General features: G+C 32.0%; 1 protein-coding gene across 12 annotated transcripts; it reads right to left on the reverse strand.

Annotated features, from left to right (window-relative positions):
- Window positions 1-3,252: 3,252 nt before the first annotated feature.
- Window positions 3,253-10,640, reverse strand: LOC112490569 (uncharacterized). Of its 12 annotated transcripts, none has more exons than XR_009634415.1 (9): window positions 9,961-10,640; window positions 9,696-9,766; window positions 9,222-9,289; window positions 7,799-8,411; window positions 7,380-7,454; window positions 7,133-7,210; window positions 5,256-6,987; window positions 4,257-4,319; window positions 3,253-3,872 (listed from the first exon to the last, which is right to left on the reverse strand). XR_009634415.1 is itself a non-coding variant. In XM_060811840.1 (8 exons), the coding sequence occupies exons 2-8, from the start codon at window positions 10,255-10,257 to the stop codon at window positions 6,873-6,875; spliced, it is 1,317 nt and encodes a 438-aa protein (XP_060667823.1). In that variant the 5' UTR covers window positions 10,402-10,640; the 3' UTR covers window positions 3,253-6,872. The 12 variants fall into 12 exon arrangements, 3 of the variants coding, with proteins under 3 accessions (XP_060667823.1, XP_060667822.1, XP_060667824.1); XR_009634417.1 differs by having other exon boundaries at window positions 3,253-3,912; XR_009634414.1 differs by adding an exon at window positions 4,958-5,002 and having other exon boundaries at window positions 3,253-4,319.
- Window positions 10,641-12,488: the final 1,848 nt, after the last annotated feature.

The raw sequence follows: 12,488 nt of genomic DNA on the forward strand, positions 1-12,488 counted from the left end.
ACTTTGTAAGGAAAAGTGTGCTTGGTCTGCGCTGGGCTTTCATGGCTACTTCCTCTATTACTTGATTATATATATATACAGGAAAAATCGACTATTGAACCTGCAACGTTATTGTCACAATTTGGAAAACTCAAAGTCAATAGTCAAATTTTTATTTAAATTTTCTGCAAGAAATTAGCATTTTCGTGACCCACATTTTTGTCTTGTCTTTGACAGCTCCGCACCTTTATCACGCAAAACATTGTCAATGTCAAGAGAAAATAATTTTCAAAGTGGAAAAATCAAACGATAAAACTTTTGGATTGAAGTTAATTTAGACGCCACAAATTAATTTGGTCACTGGAATGTATTTTTGAAATAGCAGGAGCTATATTTATTATTATTTGTTGCTTCTTCATTGTAAGTGAAGCTATATATTCAAATTGATTTGCACAGCCTCTATGTGGGGCACCTGTGTGGCTGTTTAGCACTTAGCACCAACCAATAGAGAAGCTCAAACGGCTGACTTCGAGAAAAAAACAGAAGTTGGTTGCAAAATAAATAAGGTAAACTGAGAAGAATCATGGTAAGCATTATTGCCAGGGGACCATACCAAACTATGGTTTCAAAACTATGGTTTCATCAGCCATTACTGTTTGATTATAAAAATATGAAACTGAAACTGCAAGGCAAAAATATGCATTTAACTGTTTTTCTTTTCTTTTTCTTTTTTTAATTTTTTTTTTCTTTTTTCAAGGCCTCCTACGGAATGGAAAGAAGAACTGTGATATGAGGTACTGTTTTGGTCAATATTTGCACGGATAAAGTGGTAGCTAGCAGGGATGGGTAAAAATGGAATTGGACCGATTAAATCTACCAAACTGATATATTTGATTTGGTTTGCGTTAATTTTAACTTATTAATCGGTTTGGTTCGATTAAATATATAAAAAAATAAAAATGATCGGTTCAGATTAGGAGTTAGATAAAATTTTACCCAATTCAATTCGTACCAAATCAATCATTAATGAAACTAATATTTTATTTTACTTTTATATATAAATATAGTATATAATTATAAAATAAAATTATTATTTTATTTATTGTGAGAATGAGATTGAAGAGTGGAAGAAAATTTTTTAAAATAATTTTCATTTTTATGGATTGTTAGTTTATTTAATTATAAGTTCATTTTGAAATTTAAGATTTCAGATTATATTCTATTTTATAATTATTAATAGTTGTAAATTTGTTATAGAATTTATTTGTTGGTGTATGATGTATTTGTATAATTAAGTTGTAGTTGTAGACTTATATTGTAGTTGTATGATTTTATGTTGTATTATTTCACTTGTATTGTAGTTGTATGGTTTTATGTTATATTGTAGTTAATAATTAGTTTATTTGATATTTTTGCTAGGTGAATGTATGTTAAAATTATTTAATTTAGATATTATTAATTTAGATAATAGCTTGAAAAATATATTTAATTCAAAATATAATACATGAATATGATTGAAGATTAATAATTAAAAAAATCTAAAAAAAATTTATACAATTTTGAACCCAATGTATATAATTTTCCATCTCAAAATAGTATAAATAAAAAAATTTGGGCTGAGGCCCAATATGAGGCCCAAACCGTTAACCCAACCCAAATCGACCAATAACCATCGGTTTGGTTCGATCTCAGGTTGAACTTGACGGTCAGTTCGGTTCGATTTCGTATCCAATCCAAACCAAATTAGTCGATTCGGTTTGAAAAAATCCATAAAACCGAACCAACCCACACCAAACTCACCCCTAATAGCTAGCTGTCTCGACCTAGGGAATTGAAGACATTGCTCCCAACACAAACAACAATAGAAAAATATGAGAGGGAAAGATTTTCCACCAAATACAATTGACAATCTGATCATTTTTCGTGTTGGAATTTGATTAGTATCTTCTTTCTACGAAAAGAACAAACATGTATAAGACGAGAAGACGAAAGAAAACAAGCAAAGACTGTTTCAATGCTTCTTAAAACTATAATATTCAGTCTAATTATCAATGATCATTTTATCGATAAAATATAAGTAAAACTAATAGAATATAAACTTTGAATTCTTTTTTTTTATTTGTTTTTGGATACTTTTGTTATAAATATAAGGTTTCTATGGTAAAAATATAAATATCAAATGATAAAAAAATTTGCAAATTTTAATCGAAATAAAAATTTGATTCTTTGATTTTAAAATAATTTTTATCCCATAATAATGCTCAACGATCTCATATATTTCTTACACTACAACGATTACATTTTATAAATAGTAGCATTTCAAATCTTCAAAAACAACTAACAACTTTTATATTATTTATTTTTTTATTTTTTCTATATGGATGAATGGTAAAAATATAACAAGTATATTTTTTCTTTATCTTTTAGTAGTAGAAAATTATTATTATTTATAAAAAAGATTGTATCTCGTTTGAAGAAATTCATTGTTTTCAAAATATATAAAGTGTTAAAAGTTGTTTTGTTTATAATAATATGTACTTGCCACTCTAAAATTGTATTTTTTCACTAAAACATTATTTTTTATTTTAAAAATAAAAAATTCAAATATTTTAAATAATTTGACAATCAAATAAATAAATAAATGACTTCTATTCACAAAAATTCCTACAATTTTTACATTATTTTGATAAGGCAGACCTGGGAGTAAGAGGCGTCCTTTGAAATTCAAGTTCCTAATCCATTTATCTTTCCAAGTTCCAACCATACATATCAATTCCAATTCCAATTGGGTGGTTGTGTGTGTGGATGTCACCTATCAGGTATTATTATGGCTTTTTCCAATCCCAGCTGATTGATATGCTACTGAAAGCACCAGCCACTATTATTGCCTCAATAATATTCAAATTTATGTATAAATTTTGATGATCTTATATATCCAAAGGGCTACTTTTCAATTCAAATCTTATAAAGTGATGTGATGGAATTAAATACGTTATCCGAAAGTTTGTTAAGAATTACCAACATTTTATTAACTTATAAAAACTCAGTATTTCAAATCATATATTTATAATATGAGGAAGAAATTAACGGTAAGCGTTTTGTGGGGTGCTTTTCTCTCTTCCATTTTATATATTTGCTGTTCAACAAACGATTTGTATACATAAAAACGAATTTTAAAGATTGAAATATCATAAATTAATTACAAAATAAGATCAATAATGATCATGCACTCTATATCGACTTGAAAGGAACACCAATTTGAAGACTCAAAAGTCAATAATCAAACTGTTTTTATTTACTTTTTCCACAAGAAATTATAGTTTTTTGGTGACACACATTACCTCTATTTGCTCTGTCTGCACCTAGATCACTTAAATACTATGAAGAGAACGGACAATTTTCAATGACGAAAAATCGAACCATTACCATAGTACTTAGAAAAAAAAAATTAAAAAAGGCACACGCACACACCTATAAAGCTATTAATAAAGCTGTAGCATACAAAATATTAAAAATTTTGTACTTCCGATGAAGTAGCTAGAGCAGAGTTGTAGCGCTCATGTTTTCTTTAAAGCGTAGCTTAAACGCCAGTCTAAAAACTTTTCAAGTTACCAAATTCGATCAACACTGAACCCACAAAAGCTGATGATGAAGCGGTTCACTTCACATGAGCACTCAGAGAAAGGATTTAATTTTCCAGTTTTCTTGAGTGGGTGACCTAGTGATCATGTTGTCCTGGGTTTGGTTCATAATGCTTTTTAGGCTTCTAGTCTTTAGCTTTCCTGAATGGTGAGCGCATACATCTTCTTGTCCCACCTGCCCATAATTCTTCCAATCTATGTCTTCATATCCCTTGTGTTCCAGCTTTCTCTTCTTCACTGCCCGTTCACCCTCTTTGTTGGCCATATTTAACATTTTTTTTTTAAAATGTCTCTTCAATATCACAAACAAATGGTGTGTATATATGATTGATAAGAACAATATAATATAAAATTCCTTTATGTATAAAGCAAAGATTTATAATAGAAAAACCACTTGTTCATAAGATGTAGCTTCAGGTAGGCAACTGCAATTAACAAGCTGTTATTATGTTTAAGTCCGTGACAGAGACTCAACTTGTTAAAACAAGTTTTAATTCTAAAATATGGTCAAGAATTACAAAAGCATTTGGCAAATGATTTTAGCACTTCCTGAAATTACTACGATCAATGTCAACGCATTCTTATATATGTATATATATATATATATATATCCAGCTTTTAGCCTAATAAGCATACCCGTGAGTGATAAAATTCTGTAATTTTGGCCGAGTAATAACTGCATCACGGTTTCCTCTTCCCCTGGATGATCACCAGAACACCAAATCATTCATCGTTTTTTCTATAAAACAGTACTCTTCAAATCACATAACTAAATCTATCTAGTACGATGATTTTCAAAAACTAGCATAAGGTTTTGGAACTGTATTACATATTCTCTACATAGGTATATATTACATGGTGTATAGGATTGAAATATGTTGACGACATAAAAGATAAATCATTAAAAATGAGTCGGGTACTAAGGTAATTTCTCTTCTCTTTTTTTTTTTTAATAATTAAATAGGACGCTTAAATTTATAAACTTTACATATGTAAAGCATCAATGCAGGAACTTGTTTATTTAATGAATATGTTGAAGGGGTAGAAAGATATAAGATTAGCTTAATAAAAGAATAATAATTTATTTTAAATGATTGCACGAATTTATTACCATACAAATTTAAATTTAGGTATGTACAGCGTCGTGAGTGCGGGAAACCTTATTTTAACACATAAAAGAATAAAATTATTAACTCCAATGATAGCATACTATTGTTCTGCCAAGAGAAAGATTTAGGCACTACATATATATTAGGCATGGCTAAGTTTCAAAACTTGCAAAGCTTAGATAAAGAAGATTTGAGGGAAATTCGTATACATTTCATTAGCAAACAAACCTGCAGGTGTCTGCTGATCATCAGCATTTTTTCCTCTAGTCTCTTCTATGTCCGACAAAAACATATGTATGTAAAGAAACATAATTAGGCCCCTTAAAATGATATTTATATATGAAAGTTTTATAGGTGCCACTACAGCAGCCACAGTTTTCTCCAAAATCAACCTTTACATAAAGAGATTGTTAACATATATAAGTTGTTAGATCAAGCACTATATAGCGAGAGCGTCCAAATAAATTGTGCAACCTAAAAAATGTAAATTAGTAGAGATTAGGAAGTAAGGAAAATGGGTCATCACCTTGGGTCCAAGGTTTGGAGAAATGGTAACCGAAGGGTCCAAATTGATAGTTGGCTGACCACTTTGAAGAAATGAATTGATGGTGTCATGGAAAATATACCATGCTTTTGGATAGCCATCTTGGTTTTGTACCATTGGAAAAGGTATATCATATATAGTGCAAGGCTTTTGGTGGTGATTCTGGAGTTGGAGAATCTGGATCAACACCAGCGACTGGCAGCGATGAAACTTCCTGCTCTATTTGGACTGAAAAATTACCTACTGATGAGGCAACAGAACAAGGTGGAGGAGAGCGAGGTCGTCTCCTTCTAATCCCTCTCTCGTTTTTTAATCTCTTCAAACTAAAGCAAGGAAAAAATTACCAAATGATAGTGTTGTAATTAAGAAGTGGAGTGTTATATGTGTCTGAATACCCTCTTATTTATAAAGTCTACATTCTGTCTCTGGTTAAAGCTCCTCTGGTCATTTACTTCGACAAGTGTTACCTCACGCTGCCATATGTACATTGCCAGAATGTATATTCATCGAAATTCATCCTTAATCCCCATATTTGCTCCTTTTTTTTCTTTTTTTCTTTTTTTTTTTTTTTTGGTTGTGTCCCTCAACGTTTATGCTTCTTAAGTTATTTGTCAAAATTGAACAAATACCCTTCCACAATTAAATTTTATGAAAAGTCCTGCAAACCCAAGAAGCCAGAAACAGGGAAATACCAATTTATGTTCAATGCAAATCCGTATACACTGTATACTACATAGAAGTAAAAAGCGCACAAATTATGATGTTCGGCTAATTCTTCTCCATGAGTTACACGTGGAAGTCTGAACTCAGCATGCCATATTTGCTGCGACACATAATGCATTAATTATAGTGCAAGGATTGTCTGTAAGTTTAAATTCCATTTACTTCTAATATCTGTAAAAATTCAATTCCAATATGGAAGAAAATCCACTCATAATTTTTTTTTAAAAAAATCCATAAAGATAATGAAACTCATGCATTAGGAAAACTTAGTCCATCATGATTGATATCGATTTTTATCCCTCTAAAAGTAACAGGTTATTATAGCATTCTTATATTAGCACAACAAAAAGCACATATCTGATCTAACATACTCAATGTATAAACATGCCAAAATACTTCATTAAGTTGGTAAAGATTTATGTGCCCGAAATCATTATCATATAAATCCAACTCCCTTTATTAGAACAAGAGTTAAAGCCAAAAATACGAGGAAGAAAAATTCAAATTTACTGCCATGAAACACAACAAATATCAGAAATTAAGTCGGCAAGCATTTGAATGCATCCAAGAAAAAAACATGAGCCTGGAATCATGGTCTTTTGAAAAAAGAGGAAAATATTATAATGGAAGAGAGAGAGGAAAAGCAATGAGCCTTAAGTTAAGACAGCTAACTAAGTTTGCACCTTAGCTGGCTGAACGCATTGACACGTTAATGAACAAAGCTTTCTGAATCTGTCTCTTCTGGACCACTCAAAAATGCATAATTCCAAAAATATTTATATAAAGTAACAAATTCCATACGACAAAAAAAGGGCTACTTAATACGTTTAAGACAGAAGTCTAGCAAAGTTCTCATGCCGATATGAAACATATTTTTTAGTAAAACATAGCCACTGATGATGATAAGTTTTTGACATTGTTTGCCTGATTTTGATCCTGATCCTTCACCTTCCTCGGCCTCCCTCTCTTAGGCTTCGGCTTCTCTGGGTTCCTACATTATCAACCATGCCCTTCGTTACTGTTTTTTTTATTTATTACAAACTCATTAAGAAAATTGGCAAATAACCAGAAGTATGCACCCAAACAAGAGAAAGAAAGAGAGCCAAACAAGAGAAAGAAAGTGAGAGCATAAGTACTCGATGTTTCCACTTAATGGTTCGTCTGCCACCAACTTGGGCCAACCCTTTACGGGCTTTGGCTTCCCTGTGCACCACCTTCATAGAAAAATGTTGATAATTGATTTGATCACTGTCAAATGAGGAAGATAGGATACAAACGCAAAAACATATTCCAAAATGCAATGTTTACATGTTTAAAACAGTATAAGCACAAGCACTTTTGTGCTTATTTGAGACACAAAGGGAGGGAGAGGAGAGCTGGTACCTATTATTCCTATCGACTGCATAATGTTGCACCCTCATTGGCCTTCCTCTTTTCAGCTTCTGCATTTCCCTGTTGCTTCATAATCAAATGATTGTTATTGGTTTGCCAAGACAAGTAGAAAGAGCACCTATATGCCCCTAAGCATAGCAATAATGTCATGGATGCACATGGAGAGAGCATCATCAAAAATATATATTCCCACTACCTTAGGTGATAGTATAGTCAATTTTCATGTATGATAATAAATATAAACACACACACACACACACACACACACACACATATATATACATATATATATATATATCAAGCCAATGTATTACTTATAATGCTATTAAAACGAATTGCGATACACTCCATCTTCATGTGACACTTTATCCAAGTAGGCCTATTATCTATGTCCATAGCCAAGTACTTACTGAAGAGAGTTGTTGCTGTCAGCTGACTTATCAGTGCCGTTTCTTTTTGTTCCTCTTCTTTCCTTCCCATTTGGTTCAAAATCTTTTCCTTCTAAGCCTAGCTCTTCTTTGCAGTGACCTTGCTTATTATCCAAGAGCACACAACGAACAGATGACTTGCAGTTTATGATACAGTTGATACTGTGAGTCTTGTGACAACCCTCACCTTCATTTAGATATTCAAGTCCATGAATACTTGCTGTCTCTGTCTTTACATTGATTGTTATGGCCTTGTCTTTTACTTCCGGTTTTTCTTTTCCTTCTTGTACCTCTTTTTCCATACGTTCCACTTTAAATTCTTCCATTTCTTCTTCCCCTTTTCCTCCATCTTTTACATCTTCCTCTCTCACTTCAACAGTTGCATCTTCCACTCTTTCTTTGAATAGTGCATCTTCCTCTGTTACTCCTAATTTTGCATATGCCAGTTCTAGATTTATTCTTCCATCTTCTTTTATTTCCGTTGCTTCCACCACTTCCACTTCTACCATTGCACATTCTGCTTCCTGTCTTTCCATTCCTGTTTTGTTCTCCAACTGCTTATTAAGTTGTCTTTTCTTGACGGGGAGTTTCTCTCCTGTTTCAGAGCAACCCTCAACTCACCATCAATAAAACATGTTTTCTATGCTATTGCATGAAAAACTAGAAAAAGTATTAGCAAAGAAAAAGAACAAACAAAAATAATGAATTGTATGAAACAAAACTATGCAAACCTAACCATATAAACTTATATATTGAAACAGGTAAAAAAACAAAAATAAATAAATAAAAAAGAAATACCTTGACAATACAAATGAGTATAACATGCCAACTAACATATTAAGTTAATGTAATTAAAAATAAGAAATCCGGAGTCTTTTCCACTTAACAATATTAGTAAGATGACTCTGGCTATAAGAATGTTATACCAAAGGCCTGTAGATCCAGCTTTTAGACATCAGCTTTTAGACATTCTTCTACTCATGATTCTAGTATATGCCATTTCAGCCCCACTTATAAATATGGCAGCAGCTAGTGTTTCAGTGATCAGCTAACCATATAGTTGGTCTTTCCAAGTTATTCAATAAGCTTTTCATCAAACTAGAATTTCCAAGTGAGACATCACTTTATGTAAGTTATATTCCTACATAATCTAGTTTTCCCGCAACATAGGATTGTCAATCAACAAATTACTGTCAAAAACACACAATAAATAATTGAGAAATTTATCAATACCAAAAATCTAGTTGCCCAATAGAGTATTATGGTTAATATGGACATCGCATTTCTTAAACTGAATGCTACTCTATACTACTTCTGAATAAATGGAATTCTTTCAAATCTTACTCTGGATGAGAAATTAGCTGTTTGGCAAGCATGCTATTTTAAAAGAACTAGTTAAACTTACCAAGCTCAGAAAAAGTTGCAGGAAAGGTGATGCCATCATTAACCAGAAGAGTAGAGCTATACCTGTCCCTGAATCAAGAAAATGGTATTTGAAAATGATAGACCTCATGTCCAAAGAATTGAATTCAACAATTCAAAGACAAAGAACTAGAGATCCATTTAAGAGTTAACTTAGCATACAAAAACCTTTTACATTGTCCATTTTCAAGAACCGAAAATAAATCATTAAGAAAGGACATAATTTATTATTGTAGTAAAAAATAAAATAAAATAAATTGTGAAAGATGCATAAAAAGGAAACTTAGGCATATGATTCAGATTACATCTTTAATGGCATCATATTGGTTATTGAGATAAATAACTACACATCTCAATATTAGACTAAATAATATACATAGTTATATATATATATATATATATCTATATATACACATATAAGGAATATGAGATAGGAAAGGAAAAGAAACTTGATTACCCTTGGGATTCTGCAGAGGAAGAAAATTCTTTTCCTTTATTGTCTTCTCCTTCACTCTGCTGTTGCAAATCCTAGAATGGACATAACAATCAATTCATAGTTTTCATAATATCAAGTTTATGCTTATCAGCTTAACTATGTTTATTAGGTGTTATGATTCTTGTATGTAATGGCAAATCATGAAATTGATTTGCAGCTCTATGAGTTCAATAATTTTTTTAAATCCCTAAAGCAGAAACGAAATAGAAAGTGAAAGAATAATTACCAGATTTGAATTGATCTGTACACAATGTTTTATATCTTTCTCCTCATCAACACAATTCAGAGATCTCTTCTCCCCAGTGGTTTGTTCCAATTCACCATGGAGTTGGTCCTCAAGTGCAACTGGACAAATAGATTTCCTCACTGGACAACATGACCATCCAATGCGCCTATTCTCTTCTTCAACTAAGAAACGCTCATCAAATTGTGATCTTAGACGTGAACGAAGATGAGTAGACCCAGGCATAACCTCAGGTGGAGGAGCCATAAATGGAGCAGGACGGCTATTTCGAATTCTCATCTTTAAAGTGACAGAAATTATGTCAAGGCATAATTTTCATTTATGCAGAAAGCTCTGCAGCAGCAACACTATGAGGAACTGCAATCTTTTAAGTATATGGGTCTCAAGAGGAGAATGCAAATCTGGTTGCAACGCAGAGCTCACCTGGCTATTAATTACGTGTAGCACTACCCTAATGCATTTCTCACACGTGTAGCCAAAAAGAGTCCTTCCAGTCCGGTCAATGCTGCAGATGACAAATATGTACAAACTTTGCCTAGGTAGATGAAATTATGCATATCTGTTAACAGCTTCATATCCAAAATGTGATTAGTCTTATTTTGATCCCTGCAGCTTAAATCAATAATTGGCACTTCGGAACCATACTTCACTTGGAAGGAAACCTTTTAAAGTGAGACAGTTTTGGTTACACATGTGGATAATGATTTGTAACATGTAGCTACCTTAACTGGAATTAATAGTTCAAAATTAAAGGAAGTGAACATAAATGCATAAAGTAGTATATTAAAATAGTAAAAATGTAAAGAGTACGAGTATAATGTAAATCACATTCACTGCTTAAAACTGTAAAGGATGAGTATATTTAGCACGTAAATATCACGCATTGTAGATAATTGTATAAGTAAGAAATTAAGCAAAGAAATTAAGCACTGAAACTTTATGGAAATGTTAACCAAATGTGCTTTCCTCAACCTGTAACCATAAAAAGACTTACAATTATAAAGAATGTTTAAATTATTGCCGACATAACAAAACAACTCTATCCAGGATAAATTTCAAAGGCTATAGAAACGCATATCTTTGCTCTTAAACAACTACAACTCAGTGCCTTGGCCACACAAAATATATAATCAGCCTATGATTTTTCCAGTCAATAACCTTGAAATTTGGAGCAATTAATGGTGCAGAACATGCCTTTGAACAAAATCTGAGTCTACAAGATCATGACCAGCATGAAAGGCGTTTAGAATTAAAACTATGCTAAAGCTGCTATTAATTCATGTAGGAAATGCCAAAACCAAAACTTTTTCCTGCCAAATAGGAAGCAGCATGCCAAAGATTTTAATTAGTATCAGTTCCTGATGTCACAAAACAATTCCCTCCACAACTATTTATACGATCTTTAGGAAAATTTTCTGTATAAGCAGGTCAAGTGTCCATGGAAATTCTAAAGTGAAAGTATATTTTCAACCCTGCATCAAGTCATAAGTATTTTCTGTGCTAGTACAAAGTACAGGTATTTGACATCGAGTCTGGAATAACCTTTCCATGGAAAGAATCCTCCATTGTTAACTGCCACTAGTCTCCATGCTTTATAAATATATCCCAGTCCGCTGTAGCCAACATAAGATAGTCATAGTGACCAATTAAAATGGTCATGTTTGATATCTGAACGAGAGACTTTGAAGTTTTAATTAAATAACCACTTGTCTTAGTAAATTATTCAGTTAATTACATGATCTGTTCAACATGTCAGATTGATTGTGATCAGTTATGAAACAACTCAACAAACTCTATAGGAAGGCTTGGAAGTTTTGCATGCATCAAGATCTTCTCAATTTTAAAAAACTACAACCGGTTGAAAATTCAAGCTCCATGGTAACAAACATGTCTTGATGCATGAGCACTGAGAGATTGAGAAGAACTACTATAGTAAGAAAAGCAATTCCACATACTAGTTCAAATATATACTCCTTGTCCATCCATAAAAAGGTCAACTCTTTAAATCAAGTAGAGAATGAGAAGAAAGGTATAAGTTACTGATTAGATGTGAGCATGGACTGATTACAATTTTTTCAGTAGCAAAAGGGAATAAATGATATGTCACATAAAAAATATAATATAAAATGTGTGTGTGTGTGTGTGTGTGTGTGAGAGAGAGAGAGAGAGAGAGAGAATCAACAAACCATTTTAGCCGTAAAGGTTCCAATTCCTATCTAAAAGGAGGTGAAGTTTTAATAACATTAGCATAAGAACAATCTGGCACATGTTAAACCAAAATAAAATGGAGCACTCAAGCATCCACATCTTACCACACAATCACAAGTTCAAATATTTGGAGACATAAAGTAGAAATGACACATACAGACATTTGCAAGAAGTAAATTTCAAAGGAAAAAATAAATAAAATGAAATAATAGACATGTAAGAATGATTAACACTGACAGAATCAATTGCCAAAAGGAAAGTGGCAAATTTTTTAATATAATTCAAATACACTATTTATGACA

The sequence above is a fragment of the Ziziphus jujuba genome, chromosome 10 (genome assembly GCF_031755915.1).
Source record: "Ziziphus jujuba cultivar Dongzao chromosome 10, ASM3175591v1".
Lineage (NCBI taxonomy): Eukaryota > Viridiplantae > Streptophyta > Magnoliopsida > Rosales > Rhamnaceae > Ziziphus > Ziziphus jujuba.

Coding starts and splice junctions, on each gene's coding strand:
- LOC112490569 (XM_060811840.1), bottom strand. CDS start 10,257: ATGAGAATTCGAAATAGCCGTCCTGCTCCATTTATGGCTCCTCCACCT. Junction 9,290..9,695: donor TCCTCTGCAGAATCCCAAGG/GTAATCAAGTTT, acceptor TTCTTGATTCAG/GGACAGGTATAGCTCTACTC. Junction 8,412..9,221: donor TGCAACTTTTTCTGAGCTTG/GTAAGTTTAACT, acceptor GCTCTGAAACAG/GAGAGAAACTCCCCGTCAAG.